At 49.9% G+C, this 22,706-nt stretch overlaps 3 protein-coding genes across 8 annotated transcripts in view; all 3 read left to right on the top strand.

Moving 5' to 3' along the window:
* POU2F3 (POU class 2 homeobox 3) overlaps positions 1–7,559 on the top strand; it is a 44,464-nt gene extending 36,905 nt beyond the window's left edge. Inside the window, exons 9-14 of the mRNA XM_066334604.1 lie at positions 20–161; positions 1,347–1,483; positions 3,193–3,354; positions 4,398–4,464; positions 5,242–5,374; positions 7,520–7,559. Coding sequence (XP_066190701.1) covers positions 20–161; positions 1,347–1,483; positions 3,193–3,354; positions 4,398–4,464; positions 5,242–5,374; positions 7,520–7,559 — 681 coding nt within the window. The remainder of the gene's footprint in view (positions 1–19; positions 162–1,346; positions 1,484–3,192; positions 3,355–4,397; positions 4,465–5,241; positions 5,375–7,519) is intronic.
* Positions 7,560–10,837: 3,278 nt separating this feature from the next.
* Positions 10,838–14,188, top strand: LOC136371067 (TLC domain-containing protein 5-like). Of its 4 annotated transcripts, none has more exons than XM_066334894.1 (3): positions 10,838–10,880; positions 11,462–11,661; positions 12,218–14,188. In XM_066334894.1, exons 2-3 carry the CDS (start codon positions 11,466–11,468, stop codon positions 12,718–12,720), a joined length of 699 nt encoding a protein of 232 aa, XP_066190991.1. In that variant the 5' UTR covers positions 10,838–10,880; positions 11,462–11,465; the 3' UTR covers positions 12,721–14,188. The 4 variants fall into 4 exon arrangements, with proteins under 4 accessions (XP_066190991.1, XP_066190992.1, XP_066190990.1 ...); XM_066334895.1 differs by having other exon boundaries at positions 10,852–10,880; positions 11,465–11,661; XM_066334893.1 differs by lacking the exon at positions 10,838–10,880 and adding an exon at positions 10,954–11,057.
* Positions 13,153–22,706, top strand: TLCD5 (TLC domain containing 5). 3 transcript variants are annotated; one of them, XM_066334892.1, is made up of 4 exons: positions 13,188–13,299; positions 15,878–16,024; positions 19,310–19,514; positions 20,884–22,706. In XM_066334892.1, exons 3-4 carry the CDS (start codon positions 19,316–19,318, stop codon positions 21,411–21,413), a joined length of 729 nt encoding a protein of 242 aa, XP_066190989.1. In that variant the 5' UTR covers positions 13,188–13,299; positions 15,878–16,024; positions 19,310–19,315; the 3' UTR covers positions 21,414–22,706. The 3 variants fall into 3 exon arrangements, with proteins under 3 accessions (XP_066190987.1, XP_066190989.1, XP_066190988.1); XM_066334891.1 differs by having other exon boundaries at positions 15,878–16,157; XM_066334890.1 differs by lacking the exon at positions 15,878–16,024 and having other exon boundaries at positions 13,153–13,289.

The following is a 22,706-nucleotide window of genomic DNA, read 5'->3' as shown; positions in this document are numbered from 1 at the left end:
TTGGGGTGTCCCCTGGCAGGGTGACGTTGGCCTGGCCATGGGGAAGCTCTATGGCAATGATTTCAGCCAGACCACCATCTCCCGCTTCGAGGCTCTCAACCTCAGCTTCAAGAACATGTGCAAGCTCAAGCCCCTGCTGGAGAAGTGGCTCAGTGACGCAGGTAGGTGACACCCAGGCAGAAATGCCACCAGCAGGAGAGGGTTATGTTTGATCTTCTTTCTTGCCAGTGTCAGGGTTAAATGCTTGAGATGGTATTTTGGTTTTTTTTTTTTTAGATGTTTATTCATTCTTATCTATGTTACAGTCTCACAAACTGTGAGTTTAAGGGTACTGCAGGATAACAAAGTAAAACATGGCCCCTATTTCCCTCTCTACAAGGCATTTTAAGGGTGAACTGTCCAATTATGAAATGACACCTAAATTATTTACTAAACTATTTACTTTTAACCCAATCACCAACCACTTGTGTCCTTCAATGTGGATATTTTTTACCCAATTACAAAACACCACCCAGACCCATGGAGAAGGTGAAAAAAGGACTAGCTTCCACCCTAAATCCTCCATCTTGCTTTATATACATATTTTACTATATTCTAAACCTTTAAACTCTCAGTTTTGCCCCCTGTGCTATCCCACACTCCTATCCAAACCCACACCCACAATCCCAGGGCTGTCACTCAATTTTGGGAGCCTTTTCCCCGGCCTCAGGTCACTGTTTGCCTGGGGGTCAGTGAGCACAGAAAACCTGGAATTCTCAGTGCCCAGGGCTTCAACAGGAGAGGATCCACCCAGAAACCTCCAATCCATCCAGCCCCTCTCTGTGTGAGCTGGAAAAGCAGAGGAGGAGCTGCTGAGGTGCTCAGGGATCAGCCCGGGAGGTGCAGGTGGAAAAGGAAAAAAGGTTTCCCTGACAGGGGAATTCCCAGGCGCAGCAGGATTTGGGGTGGTGTCCTGTGCTGACCTCACAGCCAGCCCCGGGCTTCACCCAACCCTCCGGGATGTCTGAGGCACTGGTCACAGCTCAGCCACCCCGAGCCCAGCGGTTTGGTCAACACCCTTTTGTGTGTGAAATTCAATTGTTGGAACACTCCTGGTCCCCGTCAGGGCAGGCTGGAAATCGGCCTCACAGAGGAAAAACGGAGTGTGGGTCAAAACATTTTTCTCCTTTGATTTGGGCAAGCTCATTGATGGATTTGGAGCAGTTTTAATCGCCATCAAAAGGGAGGATCCACAATGTAGGAACAATTTATTTTACAAAGCGCCTTTGTTTCACCAAAAGTGTCTGGGAATGAAAATAACTCATCATCTCCTTGGAAATCTCTTCTTCCCCTCCCTCTTCCCCCAGAATCGGCTCCTTTGGATTCCTCCATGAGCAGCCCCAATTCCTACCCCTCAGTGAACGAGATGTTTGGACGGAAAAGGAAGAAGAGGACCAGCATCGAGACCAACATCCGCTCCACACTGGAGAAGAGATTCCAAGATGTGAGGGGAAAATCTTTCTGTCTGTTGGGGACTCTCCCTGAGCCTGTAGCACTGAGTCCTCTCAAGAAAAGAAGTGAGGGTTTTTGGGGGGGTATTTATTTGACAGCAAGTTAGAAAATGCATGAAGAAGCGACAGGAAAAGTGTCAAACCCGGAGAAATTCCCTATTATTTGACAGTAGGTTAAAAAATGCTTGGAGGAGCTAACAGGAAAAGTGTTAAAGGCAAAGAAATTCCCAATTATTTGGCAGTAGGTTATAAAATGTTTGGAGGAGTAACAGGAAAAGTGTTAAAGGCAAAGAAATTCCCAATTATTTGGCAGTAGGTTATAAAATGTTTGGAGGAGTAACAGGAAAAGTGTTAAAGGCAAAGAAATTCCCAATTATTTCCTTGTCCAATGTTGTTCCAAGGGAATTACGATTTTAGCACCACATTTCCCCGTTACCACCCACTGGACCAAAGCTGATCTCTGCACTTGACTCTTTTTGAGTTGCAGATGTGTCACAGGAGCTCTGTGACCACAACGCCCCATCGAGCAGCTCTTGTGAGACTCCAGAACTTGTTGCTCCAAATATTTTTTCCTGAATCCATTCAGAAGTGGAGTCCTTTTACTTTTTAAGCTCCAAGAATTTTAAGAAAAATCACTGCAGACATCAAACAGAGCTTGAATCAATAGGACTAAACCTCGCTTTGGAGATTTCTCAAATCAAAACTGTTCTTTGAGCTTGTTTCATCTTGGTTTCTCCCTCATATCAAAACTTGCTCAGTCATCATCAGATCATTTCAGCAGCTCCTTTTTAGCTGGTAGAAGCAATTCTCTGCAGTAGGAATATAATCTTGGCCAGGTATCTTTGAGTTTCAGCTCTGAGCAAACCCCACGGAGCTAAAAGGAGTGAAAATAAAATACTCAAGGGGCAGGGTGGGCTCTGTTATTTCCCTTTCTAAATGAAGGCTGGGCAGTGGTTTTGCTGAGAGCAGCACCCAGAGCTCCTGTCCCCTGCACAGGGACAAGGCCACCAGGTTTAGGTGGCCCCAGCAGTGAGTTTTGGTGCTGTGAAGGTCAAAGGAGGGAAGTGATTTGAGATGTGACTCATCCCGTCCCCGGACTCCGGGAGAGCTGATGTGGAGCCAGAGGCACTCTGTGGTTCACAGAATATAATCTCTCACCCAAATATTTACCCTCTGTCTCAGAGGGAGCTTTTGTCCCCTCCCCAGCTCTCAGCCAGCCCCACCCTTGTCCTTCCAGCAGCCCCCGAAGCTCTTTGGGGCTTTCTGAACCTCCTGCCTGTTTTAACAGAACCCCAAGCCCAGAGATCTCAGTTCAGAGATCCCAGTTCAGAAATTTCCTTGTCCTTTTTGGGGCTTTTTTAACCTCCTGCTTCTCTCAACAGAACCCAAACGCAGCTCACAGAGATTTCCTTGTGCTCTTTGGGGCTTTTTAACCTCATGCCCCTCCCAGCAGAGCCCCAAGCCCAGTTCAGGGATCCTCTTGTGCTTTTTCTAAGAGCTTTATCTAACCTCCTGCCTCTCCTGGTAGAACCCCAAGCCCAGAGATGTCAGTTCAGAGGTTTCCTTGTGCTTTTTGGGACTTTTTTTAACTTTTTACCTCTTTTAGCAGAATCCCAGGCCTAGACATCTCTGTCCAGGGATCCCAGCTCAGAGGTTTCCTTGTGCTTTTTGGGGCTTTTTAACCTCTTGTCTCTCTCAGCAGAACCCCAAGCCCAGTTCAGAGGAGATCTCCTTGATAGCAGAGCAGCTCTCCATGGAGAAGGAAGTGGTTCGGGTCTGGTTCTGCAACCGGCGCCAGAAGGAAAAGCGGATCAGCTGCCCGATGCCATCCCCCATCAAATCACCCATCTACAACTCCAGACTGGTGAGGGGCCTGGGATCACCCACCTGGCTGGAGCCTGACCCAGAACATTTATTATTATTCCACCCGTTGGAAACAATCAGCCAAAATGACGATGATTCATTAAGCGATAATTCTGTTTATTGAAAACGGTGGGAAGAAAAGACAAATTTTTTTCCTAGGAGGGATTGATTAGCTTAATTAGTTTAATTGTAGGGTAATTTATTCAAATCACGATGCTGTCCCCAAAGCTTCTCCCCTTGAGATTGATAAAGAAAATCTTTCCAGAATTAGCGGGGTGTGAAGTTTACATACACTGACATCGATTCAGCTGTGTTTCTGCTGCTTCACTGAGGAGCTGCTCGGTGACTTTGCCATTTAAAAGTGGCAGGAACGTCCTCGATGCTGCAGCAGAATTTTATCTTGAAATCTCCCAGCTTTTAGAACTCTCCATCAGAAAACAGGAAAGCATCCCAGGAAGTTTGGTTGCCCAACCTATCTGGACCCCAAAACAAACATTTGGATTCCCACAGCAGGAGCTCGGGTGAATAATTCCCCTGTGACTGCTGTCCAAAGCTGCCCTTGCTCATCAGCCTCCCTGAACAAAGTGCTGCCCGCAGGAATAATTGCTAATTTGGATGGCAGCTCCCGATTGCCAATTGTCACCTGAGAATTAAACTCCCTGGAGGGGAGATTGGGATTTTTTTTGTCCCCAAAATCAGAGGGAGCTGGGAACATTCAGGCTGAGAATGCCCAGCCTGAAACATCCATCTTTATTTTGAGACTTCCAGAAAATGTGGTTATTTCAGGCCTTTCCTTAGATTTAGAAGGATGTGGAGAGTGTCAGGCACCTGCAACACTAATTCTGATTTCTTCCCATGGCCTTGCACATGGGAGTGATGTTTCCACCCTGGAACACGACTGGAAATACCCAGGAGAGCCCCAGACGTGGGTGACGTGTCCCTGGGAGCCAGCACAGCCCACAGGGGCTGGGAAAGGAGTGGCAGGATGTGATTTATCCCACTCTCAGTGCCAAATGCTCACTGCCTGCCTCTGTTCTTGCCCAGGTCTCTACCTCAGGGTCCTTGGGGCCCCTCTCCGTCAATCCAGTGCACAGCACCATGCCCGGGACTGGTGAGCCTTGGCAATCCTTCCCTCCTTTTATCCCTGACCCCTCCACTTCTGGGGCACATTTTGCAGCCCAATCTTCATCAGCCCCTTGGTATTTGGCCAGGGAAAGTGACCCCATAAAGGTGGGATGAGAACAGCCCAGTCTTGCTGTTGGGTGGGATAAAAAGACAAAAAAACCACTGAGTAAAATAACATTCCCAGGAGAATCCTGAGCTGGGCTGTTTGGGTTTGGGAGCCCAGCTGGGAGCCAAATAAAAGGGTGGGAGAGGGGCACATCTCTGTGGGGACCTGAGATGCCCAGATATGGGAATAAGGGACATTCCTGGGGTTCCCCAGGGCAGGGGATCAGAGGAGCCACGGGGTGGGCACAGGGATAGATAGAGTTGGGATGTTTGGGCAGGAGGAGACCCCAGTGCCACTGTGCTCTGTCCCACACAGTGACATCCTCGTGCTCCCCAGGGAACTCCAGCAGGGTTTTTAATTTCCTGTTCTCCCAGCAGAACCCCAAGCCCAGAGATCTCTGTTCAGAGAATTCCTTGTCCTTTTTGGGTTTTGTTTTGTGTTTTTTTTTTAACCTCCTGCCTCTTTTAGCAGAACCCCCAAGCCCAAAGATCTCAATCCCAGAGATCTCCTTGTCCTTTTGGAGTGTTTTTTAACCTCCTGCCTCTCTCAGCAGAACCCCAAGCCCCAGAGAGGCACGGGGTGGGCACAGGGATAGATGGGAGTGGGGATGTTTGGGCAGGAGGAGACGTCACCCTCACCGTGCTCTGTCCCACACAGTGACATCCTCGTGCTCCCCAGGGAACTCCAGCAGGCCCTCGTCCCCTGGCAGTGCCCTCCATGCCAGCAGCCCTGGCACAGCCCAGAGCAACTCCAAAGCTGCCATGAATTCTCCTGGCTTCAACTCTTCAGGGTAAGGCACAGCTCATAAAAAAAAAAAAAAAAAAAAAAAAAAAAACACCAAAACCAAAAAAAAAAACACAAAAAAACTCACTCCAAACCAACTCAGGGCATTGGGAAGAGCACTGGGATCTCCAGGAAAGCTCTTAGAGATTGTCACCAATGTGGAGAGTTCCTGTGTGACCTCTCAGGGACAGGGTGGGATTGTTGGGGTGTCCTGTGCGGGGACAGAAGTTGGATTTGGTGATCCTGGTGGGTCCTTTCCAGGATATTCTGTGATTCTTGGGACGTGACTCTTGTTCTTCTTGAAAATCAAGTTTTGCCTCAACAACTGGGCTGCTTAAAAAAGAAACAAATTAAAAAAGAAAATAACAAAAAGCCCCAAAGTGATTAGAAACACTGTCCTGAGCTGACTCCTGTGTGAAGGGAGCAGAGGAAGGTTTATTTTGCTGTTCCTGCTCGGATAACCCCCTCCACAGGCAGTTTTCTCTCCTGCAGTGCCACCCACAGAGCTCTGCTGGGAGCAACTCTTCCACAGTGGCAAAACAAAGATTAATTTTTTACCTCTGCCCTGCCTTTAGAGGCTGCAAAAGCGTTAAACCAGACAGAGAGGGCTGAGAGCCCTGCTGGTTATTTCCCTGGGGGCTCTCTGCATTTGTGATTTCTGCTGCACCACCTCGAGGATGCTGAGTTAGGAGTGTGCCATAAATCCCCCTGCCCTTATTTTGTCCCTGCAACAAAGGATTTGTTGTTTGGAGTGAGGTTTTGTTATAGAAGCAGGGACTGGAAAACATCAGGGAATTTTTTTTTTAATAGTAAAATAAGGGTTTTTTTTTTTTCCCAAATGTTATGACACACACACACACACACAAAAAAAAAAAAAAAAAAAAAAAAAAAAAAAAAAAAAAAAAAAAAAAAAAAAGGAGAAATTATTTCTGCTTTCTGGATTCCCCCACTCCTCCTTTACCTAGCTGATAAACACTTTAATCTACTGTTCATATTTAAATGATAAACACTTTTATCATCTTTGGTTTTGCGGAAACATGAGAATGAAATGAAACGCTTGTTTTCCAACAAAATCTGTTGTGATTTGAAAAAGAAAAAGAAAAAGAAAAAGAAAAAGAAAAAGAAAAAGAAAAAGAAAAAGCCCAGGTAGCAGCTGAAGATCTTGTTTAGAAACAAGGGGAGGTTGCTGTGATGCAACACTAATTCTGATTTCTTGGCTATGGGATATTTCATGGGTATTTCATGGATATTTCATGGCCTTGGGTATGGGAATGATGCTTTTACACCGGAATAAGAATGGAAATACCCAGGAGAGGCCCCCGGGTGTGGGTGACGTGTCCCTGGGGCCAGCACACCCCACAGGGGCCGTGATTTACCCACCCTCAGGGCCAAACACTCACTGCCTGGGGGAGAACCCGCAGGACGTGTGTGGCTCCAGGACAGGAGAGGAAGATGAGAGACTCCAAATGTCTCAGGAGGCAAAGAGGATTAGGGAAAAGCTTTTATTGTCTAATTCTTGCTACCTTTTGTAAGGTGTTCCCATACAGACTGAACATGGTTGAGGAGGAATGGGTGAACAGGAACGACACCTCTCTGATCCCTTTGGTTACACCAGAGAAAACATCACCTGGAGAAAGGTTGTTTGGAGGGAGGAGAGTTGTTGGCCAGGATTGGTTTGAGAAGAAGCTTTCTTGGGAAAAATTAGCAGCTGATGCTGTTTTACACCTCAATGACACAGACTCTGAGATTCAGAAGGCTGAAAATGACTCCTCGATTTTTGGGCTGTGTCTCCCTTTTATACCATTTCACACAGCCCAATCTGATTGGTGACACAGAGACAAACCTCTTCACTGCCATTGGTCAGAGCAGAGGGACATCAAGAAGTCCCTCCTGGGGAAAGGAATGAATAACAAAGTTACAGCTACAAAAACACTTCTCCTGTTGACAGAAAATTCCCTGGGGAAAGGATTTCAGAAACCCAAACCACCTCAGGCACAAACCAGGGCTACAAGCAGCCGCTGGCAGGCTGAGATCTCTCAGACCCAGAAATATCAGGCCCACAGATGCGCTGAGCCAAAGTTGGGTTGGAGTGGGAAATCACGACGGTTTTCACTCCGAGGTAAAAACTTTTGTTGTCTCGTGTCCCCAACAGCTCCTGGTACCGATGGAACCAGCCCACCTACCTCCACTGAGACGTGCTGCAGCGAGGGCCAGAGCAGCTCAGCCTCCAGGCCGTGTGCCCACCGCCGTGCCCCGGGCTCTCCAGTGCCTTCCACCGCCGCCGCCCGCCCGGAGCCCCCGGCAGCGGGGCTGTGCAGGGACTCCAACTGCAGCCCAGCCCTTCCCCGAGCCCCCACAGTGACATTCAGCCCGTTCCCCCAACCCCACAGTGACATTGTCCCCTTCCCCATGCCCCCTCGCAGTGCCACTGTCCCTGCAGGGCTTCGCTGTCCTCCGCTGGCTCCTCCGCTTGCAGCTCCGCATCCTCCCGGGCAGGGTTCCTGTGTCAGGACTCTCTTCTTCTCTTTTGCTCTTTTTTTTTGTTTTTTTTTTTCTCTCTCTTGTCCCCATCCCGCCCTAGAGCTCCCCGAAAGGAAGGAGGGTCCCTCCTGCTGTTCCTGTCACGCACAGCCCCCAAACTGAGCCGAGGTTTGAGTTCATTTCACCGCAGCCCCGTGGCTGGGTGGGAGCCTTGCTTCTCCCCAGGCTCCCCGTCCACTTTGCTTCGCGCCTCCTGCTCCCTTTCTAAAGGTGCTTTTTGTTGTTTTTATTTCTTCCTTTTTTTTTTTTTTTAATTAAGTATTTTAGAGCTTTCTTATTTTTTCCTTTAAAAAAAAAAAAAAAACTACAACAAACAAACAACCAAAAAAAGAAAAATTTGTCTTTTGCAAAACTTGTGTCCAGGTCTTGTTATTGCTGAAAACCCTTGGGGGAAATTGTGATTTGTGTTGATTTAGTGGGAAGAGGATGGGTCTTGACCTTCTCTTTTTTATTTATTTTCCTCTTTTTCGGGTTTTATCTGATACCAAATAATAACAAGCTCTTATTGAGGTTTTTAAGCTGTAAGGAATTTATTTTCTGGTCTCTATTTTTCTGTTCACACAGTATTACTTGAGCTTGGTATGTGCAAGTGTTTGGGAATTTCATGGGATTCCAGAGGAAAAGTCAGTTTTCACAGCCTACCACCGGGAAAATTCTGGTTACAATTCCACTCCAATTTCTCCTTTATTTTGAATTCATTTTGGCTGATGTGGATATTTAAAGATCAGCAGATTTAAGCACTGATCTCAACATTTGGGTTGACTTTCCAGCTTGTTTATACTATGAAAATCTCAAATTATTTCATAGATTATCAGCAATTATTCCGACAGTGAGCAGGGATTGTCTTCATAACCCGGCCTGCATGTTTTACCCAGGAATTCCTGAATTAACTCCTCGGAGCTGAGCTGTAATCTGTGTTTTGCCTGCACAGTCAGGGGACTTGCTCCACACTTGCAGAGGTTTGTGAGCCTCTTGGTCAAAAAGGATCAAAAATAAAATTGTCTCAGCTATTTTCAATAACCTATTTCCAATTCACTGCACATCCAAATGCTCTTAGAGCCTTGAGAAAATACATTGAGACCCAAATCTGGCTTCTATTCCAAACGATTCCATTTGGTTCTCAGGAATTCCTCCAAACCGTTTACTCCCACCTGCGTGAATTTTGGAATAATGTTTCTGCAAACGGGAGGGAAATCACCAATGTATTAAAATCTGGATAACTGCACCTGCATGTGGATATTTCTGCTGAGATCAAGGCCAAGCTGTGCCAGGTGCTGTACAAATACATCCTGAGGGTTCATCTCCTCCACAAAGTTGATAAAACACGACGACAAAATCCCTGGGATTTATTGATAAACCCGGCCCTGAGTGGGAAAAAAAACACCAGCAGTTTGTTTGCTCCACAAAAAGCTCCAGCTGGAAGGAAGGGAAGAGTTTGGTTCCCCTGCCACCCAGGAACGCTTCCAGCCTCGCAGGAGAGCATCCAAAGGGTTTCAAATAAACAGAGCAGGAAATTCCAGCTGTCCAGGAGCAAGAGTCACCTCCCACAGCCACGGAGGAACAATGCAGGGACAAATTGCTCCCTGTGAGAACTCAGTGACCTCCTGAGCAGCTGAGCTGTCCCTGAGCCATCCCTGTGCTCCCTGGGCCTGCCCTGCTCCAAGGAGAGCTGCTGTGACAATTCCAGCTGGAGTACCTCAAAAATTGACATTCAGCAGTGCCCAAGTTCAAGCAAAGCTGGGGAGGGCTGGAGAATTAACATTGTTGTCGGTATTTAATTTCTTTTATTGTTTGTTCATTCCTTTCCTTCCACCTGTGAGGAGAGGGAGTGCCAACTGGGACAATATTCCTTGTCCTTTCTCAGGTTTCCCTGCAGCCTGAAGGGAGATTTTGGGCATTTCTCAGTGCCCAAATGATGCCACCGAATTTCCTCATTGTTCCTGATGCTCACAGCCTTGGGATTTCCAGCTGCCAATTATCTGGAATTGGTAGAATTAGGTAGAATTAGCATGGATCCTAACAGTCCAATAAAACATTTTAGCTTAAATTCAGGCTCAGCTTTAAAAGTGCTAGCAGGGATTAATACTCCAACTGCAGTGGGGTCCCCTTTCTCTGTGCTGGGGGAACCTGCCTGCTTCAAAATGCCAGGAGACAAAATCAGCAAGTTTCAGCTCAAATATAAGAGTAACCTATAATCTATGATCCAATTAAAAGGATATTTGAATATATAACTCACAGGAGCATCCTGTGGAGTGCAGCACAGGCAGATGTCCCTGAGAAGGGCTCTTGTGCTCCCAGTGGTTTCACTCAGTGTGAAACCCGCGGCTGCAGAGAAAATTTGGGTTGGTTGAGGGGACACAATTTGAAGATTTTCAAGTGAACTGAGTCAGGAGTGACACAGTGCTGACACCGAGCTGGTGCCAGGGCCTGGAGGCAGCACAGCCCCGTCCTGGTTACTCACTCCCAGCCCTGAGCTTGGCCCCAGCTCAGCTCCTGCCTCACCCATCCTGTTCTGCTCGTTCTGTGTCACATCTCCCTGAGCAGCCAGTGTCCGGCCCCAGCCTGTCCCCACCTCTCTGACTCCCTGCACCCATCCACCTGCGCCCCACCTGGGAGAAAGATTGAAAAAAAGGCTCCAGGACACTCGGAAAAACAATAGGAAAAAAAAAAAAAAAAAAAAAGGAAAAAAATTAAAAGAAACAAAATAAAAAAAAGGACACCAGCACTCCCCGTCTGGCCCGATCCACCTTTATTTTATTCTCCATCACCAGAGAGGAAAACGCCCAGCCAAAATAAAATCTGGGCTCGCTCCGGGACGGCTCCAGCCGGGCGTGCCGGGGCTGGGCGGAGGTACAGAACGCCTGTCCCCGCTTCCCCGCCCCGTTCCCCGTTCCCCGTTCCCTGGCCCGGCTCTGGCCCTGCCCCGGGGCTCGCAGCTCCGCTCCGCGCATCCCCGGCCGCCTCCGGGGCAGGTAAAGCGGGGCTGAGGCAGCGGGGATGCAGCGGAGCATCCTCGGGGGATGCTGCGGGGGCCGGGCCGGGCTGGGCAGGGCACGGAAAGGACGATAAAAGGCTCCGGCAGCTCCGGCGCCGCCTCCCCGACCAGCCCCAGCCGGGCGCAGGTGCCGGGAGCGCAGAGCCGGAGCGGGGTGAGGATTTGGGGGGGTCTCGGGGTGTCGGGGACCCCCAGCCCCGTGCCCAGCTGCGGATGGGGTCTGGTCCCTCTCGCTGTCCTTGTCCCCGAGGGCAGAGGCGTTTTGGCAGAGGGAGGGTTGGGGTTGTGCTTTTCCCGTTCGGCTTCGGGCGTTTGGAAAGGGCGCGGTGCTCACAGGGTTGGTTTGGCTCGTTTCGGTTGTTTTGGGGGTTTTTTGTTTGTTTCTTTGTTTGTTTCGGTTCTTTGTGGTTTTTTTCTTTTATTTTGCTCGTTTCGGTTGTTTGTGGAGGTTTTCCTGTCCCCATCCGGGATTTCCGTGGATGTGTGCGGAGGATGGGCGGGATGAACGCGGCTCTCTGAGGAGCTGCTGCCCTCCTCACTCTGTCCCTCCGTGTCCAGCAGGATGGTTGCCATCGCCCTGGAGGTGACCTGCAGCTTTGTCACCTGGCTGTGCCTCTACTGGTGCTTCTGCCGCTGGAACACGCAGCGTTCCTACAAGTGGAGCTGTCGCCTGGTCACCCTCGTGCACGGGCTCATTGTCACCTGCCTCTCTGGCTATGTCGTGTTCCTCGATGGCCCCTGGCCTCTGACCCACGCAGGTATTTTTGGAATCTCACCCTCACCTGTGCTCACCTGTGGCTCTGTCACAGGTGGAGGTAGAGGCTCATTTCCTCTCCTCTTACCAAATTGCTGCTTCTTTTTTCACCGCTTCTCACTGTCCATCCTTCTGTTCTTTTAATTATTTTTTTCTTTTCTTTTTTTGGCTTGTCCATGTGCAAATTAGAAGTTTTCAGGTCGGCAGCTTGAGTTTATTGCAGCATCAGTGGAGAACACAAAGTGCTGCCACGTCTTGAAGGGTGGAATAACTCCTGAATTTTGGCTGCAGGGTTTTTGCTGGCTGGTTTCTGCCTTTCTGTCTCAGACAGTGCTGCTGCTGGAGGTTGTCTAAAAGGCTGGCAGGAGAAGGGAAGCAGCGGTGGGGCAGGATGGGATGGGTCTGCTGGGCTGTGAAGGGGAAGCAGAACCAACCATCCCAAATTCCTGCCACTTGGATAAGGCTGGAAATTCAGGAGAGAAGCACACTCGACCTGTACTGGTCTGTAAAGTAGAAAAATACTTTAAATAAAATCCCCACATGCATCTCTTCCATTCCAGGCTCACCAAACACCCCTCTCCAGATCCACGTGCTGTCCCTGACCTTGGGCTACTTCATCTTTGACCTGGGCTGGTGCCTGTACTTCCAGACAGAGGGGGACCTGATGCTGCTCCACCACACCCTGAGCGTCTGCGGCATGATCCTGGTGCTGGGGCTGGGCAAATCGGCCACCGAGGTGAACGCCGTGGTGTTTGTCAGTGAAATCACCAACCCCCTGCTCCAGGCCCGCTGGTTCCTGCGGGAAATGGGCTCTTACCACACTTCCCTGGGCAAAGTGGTGGATTTCCTCTTCGTGCTCCTCTTCCTGGCGCTGCGCATCGGGGCGGGAGCGTGGATCATGTACGGGATGGTGACGTCCCCAGAACCCAACTGGCTCCTCAAGGCTGGGGGCCTGGCCATGTACCTGGTGTCCTTGGGGTTCATGGTGGAAATTTGTCGCTTTGTCAGGAGGAAAATGTGGAAAAAAACCCCTTCCCTGGACACACGATGTTTGCAGGAGTAGGAGGGCACCTGTGAGAACTTCTTGGTGCTCGTTAATGGGTTGTAGAGGACAATCCCCTGGGTTTGGGGCCTGGCTGCTGGAGCTTGTTCCTGTGAAAAGAACTCCTAAAATGACTCGGAATTGACTTTCTGCTGCCCCTGGAGGAGATGGGTCCATGCTAGGAACGTGGAAAAGCTGAGAGAAAAGGGATTTTGAATCCTGAGGAACCTTGCCACTGATTCCCTGAATTCTCCAGCAATGGTTACAGCCCCCAAGGAGGGTGGAAATGCCAGAGATGATCAGTCTACAGCCAGTAATTGCACATTCTTTATGTTCTGTCCTCATTTCCAGTGCAGAGTTATTTCACAGCGTAGAGAAAATCGAACATGGAAAATGCCATTTTCCTGCCAGTGGGACAGGGTAAGGGGCGTGACCTGGCAAAGACTTCCCGAGCCTCACCCTCCTTAATAATCCTGGATTTGGTCAATGTGCTTGGCTAAACCCTCGAGTGAAAGACTCTGAACAAGACTGAAGTGCTTGCAGGGTGTAGTGGAGTTGTCCTTTGAGAGGGTGAAGTGATGGTGCTCCAGGTGAGGCGATGTTTTACCTCCTCGTTTTTAGCGACATGTTTCCTCGACTCTTCTTTTAACGCTTCCATTCGGGCAGGTGCTGATCCCGCAGCAGAGTGATTTCTCTGGGACTGACTCAGGCCCTGGCAAAACAAGAGTCAGGAATTAGACTGGTGCCAATAAACTCCGGGAGCAGGTGTTGGCCTGGGCTGGGACTGCTTCAAAAAATAATCAGGCTTTTTGTGGGAGAGGGAGGATAGTGAAGAGCCTCCCTGGATTCTTTTTCTGTTCTGGGGTTGGCTCATTTGCAAGCCAGTTAGGCTGAATTCGTGCTTCATGAGTCAAGTATGTGACTATTTCCAGGGGTGACAGTAATGTTTAGGCAGACCTTGATGTGACTTCTGCTCCACACCAGCAGGCCTCAGAGCATGGAACAGTTCTCTCCTTTTCTTTACCTCTCAGAATTGTGTTCTGACATTTTTTTCCCTGGGGTTTTAATGTGAATTTCTCCCTGTCCAAGGCCGCAGTGAAGGTTTAGTCTCCTCTAAAAGCCTCACTGAGAGCTGAGAAGTGAATGCAGCTCAGAGGTGAAGGAGGGGAGCAGCAGGAATGCAGCTCCTCCACTGCTTTTATCTCACTGAATTTGGCTCTGCTCAGGGCAGATATCAGCCTTTGGCTGGGGCTCCTCAAGGTGTCTGGAGAGATATAAAAATAACCCGAAGTAACTTCACTTTGGACACATCCACTGAAAGCATTGCAGCTGTGAACCCAGGCAAGTTCCTGGGCTAATATTTTTAGGAAAGCAGGAGCCAGAGCGGCCTCCTGAGGTGTGGGCACCTGCCAGGATTCCTGTGTTTCCTCCAAAACCTCCTCTGAGTGATGGGACTTCCAATAAAGTCATGTTCTCTTTTGAAAAAGAACCCATTTGCTGTGATGTTCTTTTGTTCTGGGTCTTGAGGAAGCAGCTGGAGCGAGGGCTGAGGCAAAGGGGCTTCAGAGGAGGCTGAGGATGCCAAAGATGGTTCATTCCCTTTGTGCAGTTCAGGAAGGAGAGAGGAGGAGAGGAAATGATCCCAGGCTGAGCCAGGAGCTCTGGAGGTCAGGCTGGGGCTGTGAGGCTCAGGTTTGTGAGCAATGCAGCCACAAACTGCTTTGCCAATGAATCAGTGCTGCAGGGAGCTCGAGAGCCACCAAACTGAGGAGTTTGCTCTTGCTGGACGCAGAAATAACTTAAATTCTTGGCCATGACCCTACAGCCCAGGGTGCTTTTGGTTTTTCTCTGCCTCTCTGGTGTTGGGTGTCACTGGGGCAATGCCCAGCTCAGAAGCGTTGCAGGATAATTTGTCTGTGGTTTTTTTTTGAGAAGCAAGTAAAAGGATGAGAACATCTCTGGGGTTATAAGATGTCCTAAATCACTGCTGAGTGGCTGTTTCTGCTGTCTGGAGTGGAGCAGAGCCTGGATTGGCCTCCAGGGAGAAAAACCTCTTCTTTCAGCTGAGGGGCAGCACTGGGACACATCCCAGTGCACCCAGAGTGCCTGCCACAGTTACCTGGGCAGGTTTGATGCCAAATTTGGAGGTTTGATGCAGGTCTTGATGCCAAACCCTCAGGTTCTCATCTGCCAAATCTCACCCAAGGATAATCTGAGTGCTAAACCCTCTGATGTGCTGCTAGAAAATCAGCCAGCTCCACTATCTCACTGTATTTCTTGTTCCAAAGAAAGTGATTTTTCACAGAAGTGCTTTTTTTTATCTGTCAAATATCCTTGAGGGCTTTGACAGCCACAAAACCTGAGTTTTAGTAACGGCCTGTTGAACTCCCAGATTTCCAGTTCTTGTTTATTCCCGGTTTAATTGTGGAAGAGGAGTTTTCCCAGTGTGGGTAAGATAATCAATACATTCTGTGATGCTTTTCAGCGCTGAGATCTGGCTAGAAGTGATCCAGGAGAGCAGAAGGAAGGATGTGCAGCCGGGGGAGGCTGTGGCTGCACTAAATGAGGCAGCAGAGCGCAAACCATCGTCTGCAGAGGTTCCTGCCCTGAGCTGTTTTGCTGAACTCTGAACAGCGGCCAAACGAGGCAGTGCAACGCAGCCCCTTGAAAGGGCTGACTGTGCGCAAAGCAAACAGGAAAACTGGTGTCTAAAGCTGCACCTCACTTCTGGTACAATCCACTGGGAGATGAGTTCGCTCGCTGCCTTGCACCTCATCCTGCAAAGTTTGTGCTAGAAACAAAAACCAAAACAAAAACTAACAGCTTCTCAGTGTCCCAGCTCCTGCATTAAATGGTCTGGCTGTGGACATCCTTCCTGGCTGCTCACAGAATCCCAGAATGGTTCTGGTTGGAAGGGACCTTAAAGATTATCTTATCTTATTCCAAAAATCTCCTGCTTCCATCCCAGGCTGCTCCAAGCCCTGGCCTTGGGCACTTACAGCTTCTCTGGGAATTCCATCCCAGCTCCTCATCACCCTCACAGCCGAGAATTTTTTTCCCTAATATTCCATCTAACCATTGCTCCTAATGTGAAAACTCCAGCCCTGTAATTTCCTGTCTGTCCATGCTTTTCTTTGTCCCAAATTAAACTGGTGCTCCAGCTCAGGGGTTGGTGGAGGGCCAGCAGAGGTGGAGGGCAGCAAGAGGAGACCTCAGATTTGTCAGAGAAGCCAGTGCACCGTTAATGCTCAGGAGGATGTGCTGAAATGGCAGGAGGATGGGCATTTTTAACAGCAGGAACCTGTAGCTGGCCTGAACTGGAAAAGTAAGATCTGTATCATGTTGAATACCCAGCTGAAAGCACTTCTTCTGGGCGCTGTAAGAGGCGGGTCAAGCCACTCCCACCGTCTGCATTCCAAAAGATGGGATGAAGGAAAAAACCGAACCCACGTTTTTGGGTGAGAGAGGCTGTTTTGACTGTACCTTACGAGAGGTGGAAGCGCTTTTGTAGCTGCTTTAAGTGTCCTGCTTAAATCCCCTGGATTTGGGATGCGAAGGCAGGAGAGAGAAGGGGCAGCGCTGGATGCCTGCAGTGAGGAGGAATTGCTGAGCTTTGTCACTGCTGCATAAAGCAGGGGATGGAGGAGATGTCCAGTTCAGAGTTGGAGCTCTCCCAGCCCGCACTGCTCCGCTCTGGGTGACAAAACCCCTCGGGAGATGTCACCTTGCACCCGCAGCTGCTGCCCCGGCACAGCTCTGGAGCTCTGCAGAAGGATCTGCTCACACCAGGAGCGAGGAGAGCGAGCGCTGGCTGTGCTTTGTGCCCGGGATCTCTGTCACACATGGGTGCGGGACTGATTTCTGTGTCCCCAGGCCACAGCGATGCTCCGTGCGGTGACATTACCGGGGCTGGCAGCCGGGCTCGGCGGGGTGAAGGCTCTGCAGGGACCGGTGGCTGAGGGCACTTGGCTGCTTTCACCTGGAGGGGACGATTTGGGGTCTGTGGCTTCATCAGAGGGACAATTGTGGTCTGTGACCAGGGAAAGGCTGGAGCTGTGCCAGGGAGATTTAGCTGGATATAGGAAAAGGGGCACTGCCCAGGCTTTCATCTGGAGGGGACGATTTGGAGTCTGTGGCTTCATCAGAGGGACAATTGTGGTCTCTGTGATCAGGGACAGGGCTCAGGGAAGGGCTGGAGCTGTGCCAGGGGAGATTTAGTTGGATATAGGAAAAGGAGCACTGCCCAGGCTCCCCAGGGAATGGGCACAGCCCCAAGGCTGCCAGAGCTCCAGGAGCTTCGGGACAACGCTCCGAAGCACGGGCTGGGATGTTTTTGGGCGGTGCTCTGTGCGGGAAGCAGGAGCTGAGCTGATGATCCCGGCCGGATCCCTGCCAGCTCCGGCACTCCAGGAGGCAGCAGGGATGCGCGGAGCAGGGGCGGCCTCTCCTGTCATCTATCCCCTCCTCCCGTCCCTCCTCCTCCTCCTCCTCCCCATCCCCATCCCCATCCCCAGCGCTGCCATCCCTCCTCCCGGCCGCCAGGCGCCCCTCGGCTCCGTGCTCCGGGGCGGCTCCGGCAGCGCGGCCCGGCAGGTGGGTGCCCGGCAGGGTCCTGTCCCTCTCCGTGTCGCCAGGCTGTCCCCAGGGGACGCGGGGATCGCGGCGGGATGGGATCGGGCTGCGGGAGGATGGGGCGGGCGGAGCGCCGGCGCTCGCTGCGGTCCGTCAGCTCCTCCATCTTCCCCTTCGGGCCGGGGAAAAAGGTGGATAACGGGATAACGGGGCTTTTGCTGGAGGTGCCCGTATGGGTTTTTAATCGTTTTCGGGCTGTTCTGCACCCGGGTTTTATTGTAGAGGAGGTTTTTGTTCCTACCGGTGATATAAATGATAATATCTGTTATGTATAATAGATACATAATAGATACATAATAATATATGCGTTATAATATATGCATATATATAATATAATTGGGGCATATAATTGATGCATATAATACATATAATATGTGCGTTATTATCCATAGGGAAATATATAATTTTATATATGGGGGCATGTTGTTTATTTGTTGTTTATATGTATAATACATAGAGTTCTTTGTTATTTATTGTTCTATAATTATTGCTGCTTTTTAAATTAGATTGGTCTTTCTCGTGTGCATTTGTTAAAGATAAATCAGAGGATGGTTTGGGCTGGAAGAGACCTTAAAGAGCATCTCATTCCACCTCCTGCCACAGACAGGGACTCCTTCCACTATTCCATACTGCTCCAAGCTCCATCCAGCCTGGCCTTGGGCACTTCCAGGGATCCAGGGGCAGCCAGAGCTGCTCTGGGCGCCCTGTGCCAAGGCCTGCCCACCCTCCAGGGAGGAATTTCTTCCCAATATCTAATACATATTTGCTCTCTTTGAGATAAAACCACTAAATGTTGATTTTTGATGTGCAATTGGAACGTCTGGAGCTGGGTCAGGGGAGGTTCAGGTTGGAACCAGGGAAAGGTTCTTCCCCCAGAGGGTGCTGGGCACTGCCCAGGGAATGGGCACAGCCCCAGGCTGCCAGAGCTCCAGGAGGGTTTGGACACTGCTCTGAGGCACAGGGTGGGATTTTGGGGTGTCTGAGCAGGGCCAGGAGCTGCCCTGGATGGTCCTGGTGTGTCCCAGCTCAGGATATTCTGTGATTTTTTTTCCCAGAGTGTGATTTTTTTCCACGTTATGGAGACATATCTTTTTCAGGAGTAGGTGTGGAAAAGACTTCAGTGTTTCTACAACAGCCTTCTCCAGCTGCTCAATCCCTTTTGTCACAGCAGAATTCTCCCTCCTTTATCCGCTCTGAGTCTGGACCTCGAGCACCAGGGATGTGAATGGAAATGCTTGCTCAGAGCAGTTAATCCCACCCCTATTTCATCTCCCCGTGTTCCCAAGGCCCATTAAAACATAATGGTTTTGTTTACCCAGCCTCCAGTCATCCCTGGGAATGCTCCAACAGGCCAGACAGGAAGGTTGGGCTTTGCAGCTCTGACTCCTCATCCTGTGAAGTCCCTCTGGTGCTCCCAGCCCTGGGAGTGAGGCCAGAGTTGGTACCAGTGGTGCTTTGGCTCTTGCACAACTGGGAACTCCAGTATCCCAAAGCCTGACTCAGCTGCTTTTGCTGCGCTTCCCAGAACACTCAGAAGTGGTGAGACACACATTTCATGGGAAGGCACTATATGAACGAGGTGTAGAATAGAGAAATGTGCATTCGGAGGCTTTCAGCAACATCCACAAGTGTTGATGTGCTGTAGTTTTGTTCTGGCAATTTGTCTTTTGCTCGTTTGAGAGATTATAAAGGAAATACTCCTGGGGGAAAAAAAAAATCTTTACGGATGTAGATTCTTACTCTTTTGCATCCAAAAGATTTGGAGGTTTTGGTGCCAGTCAGGATGAGATGAAGTCTGCAGTGAGGAGGATGAAGTGGTTTTCACACAGATAAAGTCTGTCAGCAGCAAGCAGCCCCACCAGGAAGCAGCTCTGGGATGGTTACGGAGCAAAGCCGTGCTGGGCTGTACTGACACCACCACAGGCTCGACCTGCTGCTCACTTTGTCTTTCTGCTCCCTTGTGTCCTGCTGTCCCCAGGACAGGATGCTGTTCCCGCTGCCCCTGCGTGCAGCCTGCAGCCTGCTGGCCTGGTTCTGCCTCTACAAGTGGTTCTGCCACCGCTACCGGCACCGCAACCTGGAGTGGAGCTGCAGGCTGGTCACCCTGACCCACGGCATCCTGGCCACCTGCCTGTCTGCCTACATCGGCTTCATCGACGGCCCCTGGCCCCTCAGCCACCCAGGTGAGGGATGGGACCCGCGATCCTGCCTCTTCCAGGTGTTCTCCTGCTTCCCCCAGGTGTTCTCCCATCTCCTCCAGGTGTTCTCCCATCTCCTCCAGGTGTTCTCCCACCTCCCTCTGTTGCAATAGGACACAAAATAAAGATGTTTGACTGCAGTCAGGAGGCAGCAGAAATCAGAAGGTTTATTTTCAATTCATTCAGCCCTTTTATAACACACTGGGCTAAAAGTCACGTTATTGGTCCGTATTGGTCCATATTGGTTCATATTGGTCCATATTGACACCTCTGCCATTGGCTGAATAACAGAAACAGCAAACAACACCTGCTGTTAAAAAAAAGGAATATTGTTTACACCAGGGTGTTTTGGGAAAAAGAAAACTGTTGAAAAGTTTCCCTTGAGAAAAGAGCTCAGCAATTCTCAGGCTCAGAAAATATCAGGTCCACATCCCCCAGGGGCTCCATCACCTCCTCAGTCCCCAGCTCACTTGAGGGACGATGAGTGCAGTGATACCCCGGGCACTTTGTGGTGGAAAGCCCCCGAGGAACGAAGAGCCTGGTACAGGATTTTGCTGCTGTAATTTTGCCCCTCCCCAGCTGCAGTTTGGCAGAGCTTGTGACCCTTTGTGTGGCCATCACGTGTGTGCAGCTGCCGGGCTCACAACTGTGGCATTGTGACTTCTGTGGCTGGGCTGTCACCAGTGTGAGCCAGAGGTGAACACCCCGATGTCGTGGATAGGTAGAAGAATTATAAAAGAAAAGCCTCATAAAATCAATCCTGCTCTATTAAATTAACAGCTGGCCTGTCATCTCTTCTGAGTGTAGTTTAGCAATTTGCAAGTTCCTGTGTGAAAGCAACCTTGGTCTGAAAGGTTTGTTAACACAACAACCTATTCTGGGCTTGAAAAATAAGTGCATGTATGTAAACAATAATATAGATATATTATCTAAATAATAATCTGTTCCGTGAGAACCCGTAAAGGAAACGTGTAAACAACCTGAACCTTAGCACATACACACAAATCACGTCCTGACCAATACATGAAGTAGCAAGAAAACTACCAGGCAATGGGTGTTACACAAAAGATCTGTGAAAACTGGATAAAATACAGTGAAAACTTATACAGTGAAAACTGTAAAATAAGTGATGTTGATGCTTAAGGTCAGGCTCTTGTCCTGCCCAAGGTGTATCCTAAAGGCCTTTCGATAAATACCTATTTTATCCTCTAGCTCTGTTTCAGCCTTCCTAAGGCATCAATGTGATAAAGATTTGCCTTTTCCAGCATGAAGATAACGGAGCCTCGACTGACTTATTCCAACACCTCTGCCTGTTGCCTCCACGCCTTAAAACTCCGCTTTTTTTATATTCCAGGGACGCCCAACACAACCCTCCAGGTGCACGGGCTGTGCCTTAGCTTGGGCTACTTCATCTTCGACCTGTGCTGGTGCGTGTATTTCCAGACGGAGGGCGCCCTGATGCTGGCCCACCACCTGGTCAGCATCGTGGGCATCGGCGCCTCGCTGGCCCTGGGCGAGTCGGCGGCCGACGTCAACGCCGTCATCTTCGGCAGCGAGATCACCAACCCGCTGCTGCAGGCCCGCTGGTTCCTCAAGGAGCTGGGCCTCTACCACACCTTCACGGGGGACCTGGTGGACTTCCTCTTCGTGGTGCTCTTCACCGGCGTGCGCATCGGGATGGGCGCGTGGCTGATGTACTGCGAGCTGGCCTCGCCGCGGCCGCGCTGGTACATCAAGCTGGGAGGGGTGGTCATGTACCTGGTGTCCTGGGTGTTCATGGTCAGCATCTGCCGCTTCGCCAGGAGGAAGAGCATGAGGAAGTACCAGGCGTGGAGGAGCCGCCAGCTGGGCTGGAAAACCAACGGGCATCTCAAAAGCCACTGAGGGGATGGCCAGTGAAATGTTCCTGGAGTTGGTGGGGCTGGAAAGGATCGTGCCTGGAATGCCGCTGTGGGGAGAGGAGCCACGTTGGCAGCTCTGGAGGCAAAGTTATCCCTGGTCTAACTCCACCGAAATCCACGGAGCTACGCCATGGATTCGCTGGATCTGCAGTGCTCGGCCTGGCAGAGGCTGGCTCAGTGCCAGCCTGAACCAGGAGTGAAAGAAGGGCTAATTTTATAGACTAAACACGACTAGTGCAGCAGTGCAGGTGTAAATAGTGATGTCTGTAGCCGACTCCTCCAGGATTTTGGGGGACAGGAGGAGGTGACGCTAGGAATCCATGTCCAGTGTCCTGTGCAGTCTAGGCAGCTAGAGTGACTCTCCATGCTGGTAGGAAGAAGCATGTCCTAGTGTTGAATCCAAGCTGGGATTCCTGGCTCTTCCACCACCTCGTTGTGTGACCTTGGGCAAGTCACACAGCTCTAACTCTGTGCCTAATTCCCCCCTCCGTGACTTGGGGGCGATGGAGCTGCTCCATCTGTTACGCACTTTCAGATTTTTACTTGAGAGGTGCTATACAAATGCAAAGTGATGGTTGTTATCTGCACTTGGTTCATTACCCCTGCGTTTCCCTGGGGAGAAATGAGTTTGGTGGTCGAGCTAGAGCGAGACTCTAGAAAAATCAGTATTTTAGGTAGGTTGTTGTTTCCTACCCTTTCTAACTCCTTTTAATAACTTATTTATTAACATGTTGATAACTTATTTTCTGTAGTGTCCAGCAGCTCTAATCAGCCCTGGCGCCATACAGGACTAGGTGCTCTGTGAATACACCCAAAGACACAGACCCAGAAGGGAAAATTTTTCCTGATTTTTTTCCCATCTTCTTCCCTGACTGTTAAAACTCCCCTGCAAACACTGCTTTTGGCTCCTTGGGTAAGTAGCACACTCCATTTTGAGGAGCCCCTTCAGGATTTGCCAGTCAGGGGTTTTCTTGCTGATGAGCCAAGCCCTGATTTTGTCTCTAGAACCAAAATTCCCCCTGCTGTGCCCCAAATCCAGATTGGGATTTCTGGTTGCCCAGAACCTGCCCTGTGGAAGGCACAGGCTGACCTTGGCTCTCCTTCATCTGAACTGATGCCTTGACCCCTGGGCTTTGATTTCCCTCTGACTGGGTCTGAGTCACTTTATAAAAGTGAACATTTGGAGGGTTAGAGAGATTTATGTTACAGCTTAGTTATTAAAGAAGTGAGAGGCCCAGAATCTGATACTTTTATAAGCAAAAAACAAAACAAAACA

Source organism: Sylvia atricapilla, chromosome 23 (assembly GCF_009819655.1).
Source record: "Sylvia atricapilla isolate bSylAtr1 chromosome 23, bSylAtr1.pri, whole genome shotgun sequence".
Lineage (NCBI taxonomy): Eukaryota > Metazoa > Chordata > Aves > Passeriformes > Sylviidae > Sylvia > Sylvia atricapilla.
Note: the sequence above shows the minus strand (reverse complement) of the source record. Positions and strands in the feature narration are given on the sequence as shown.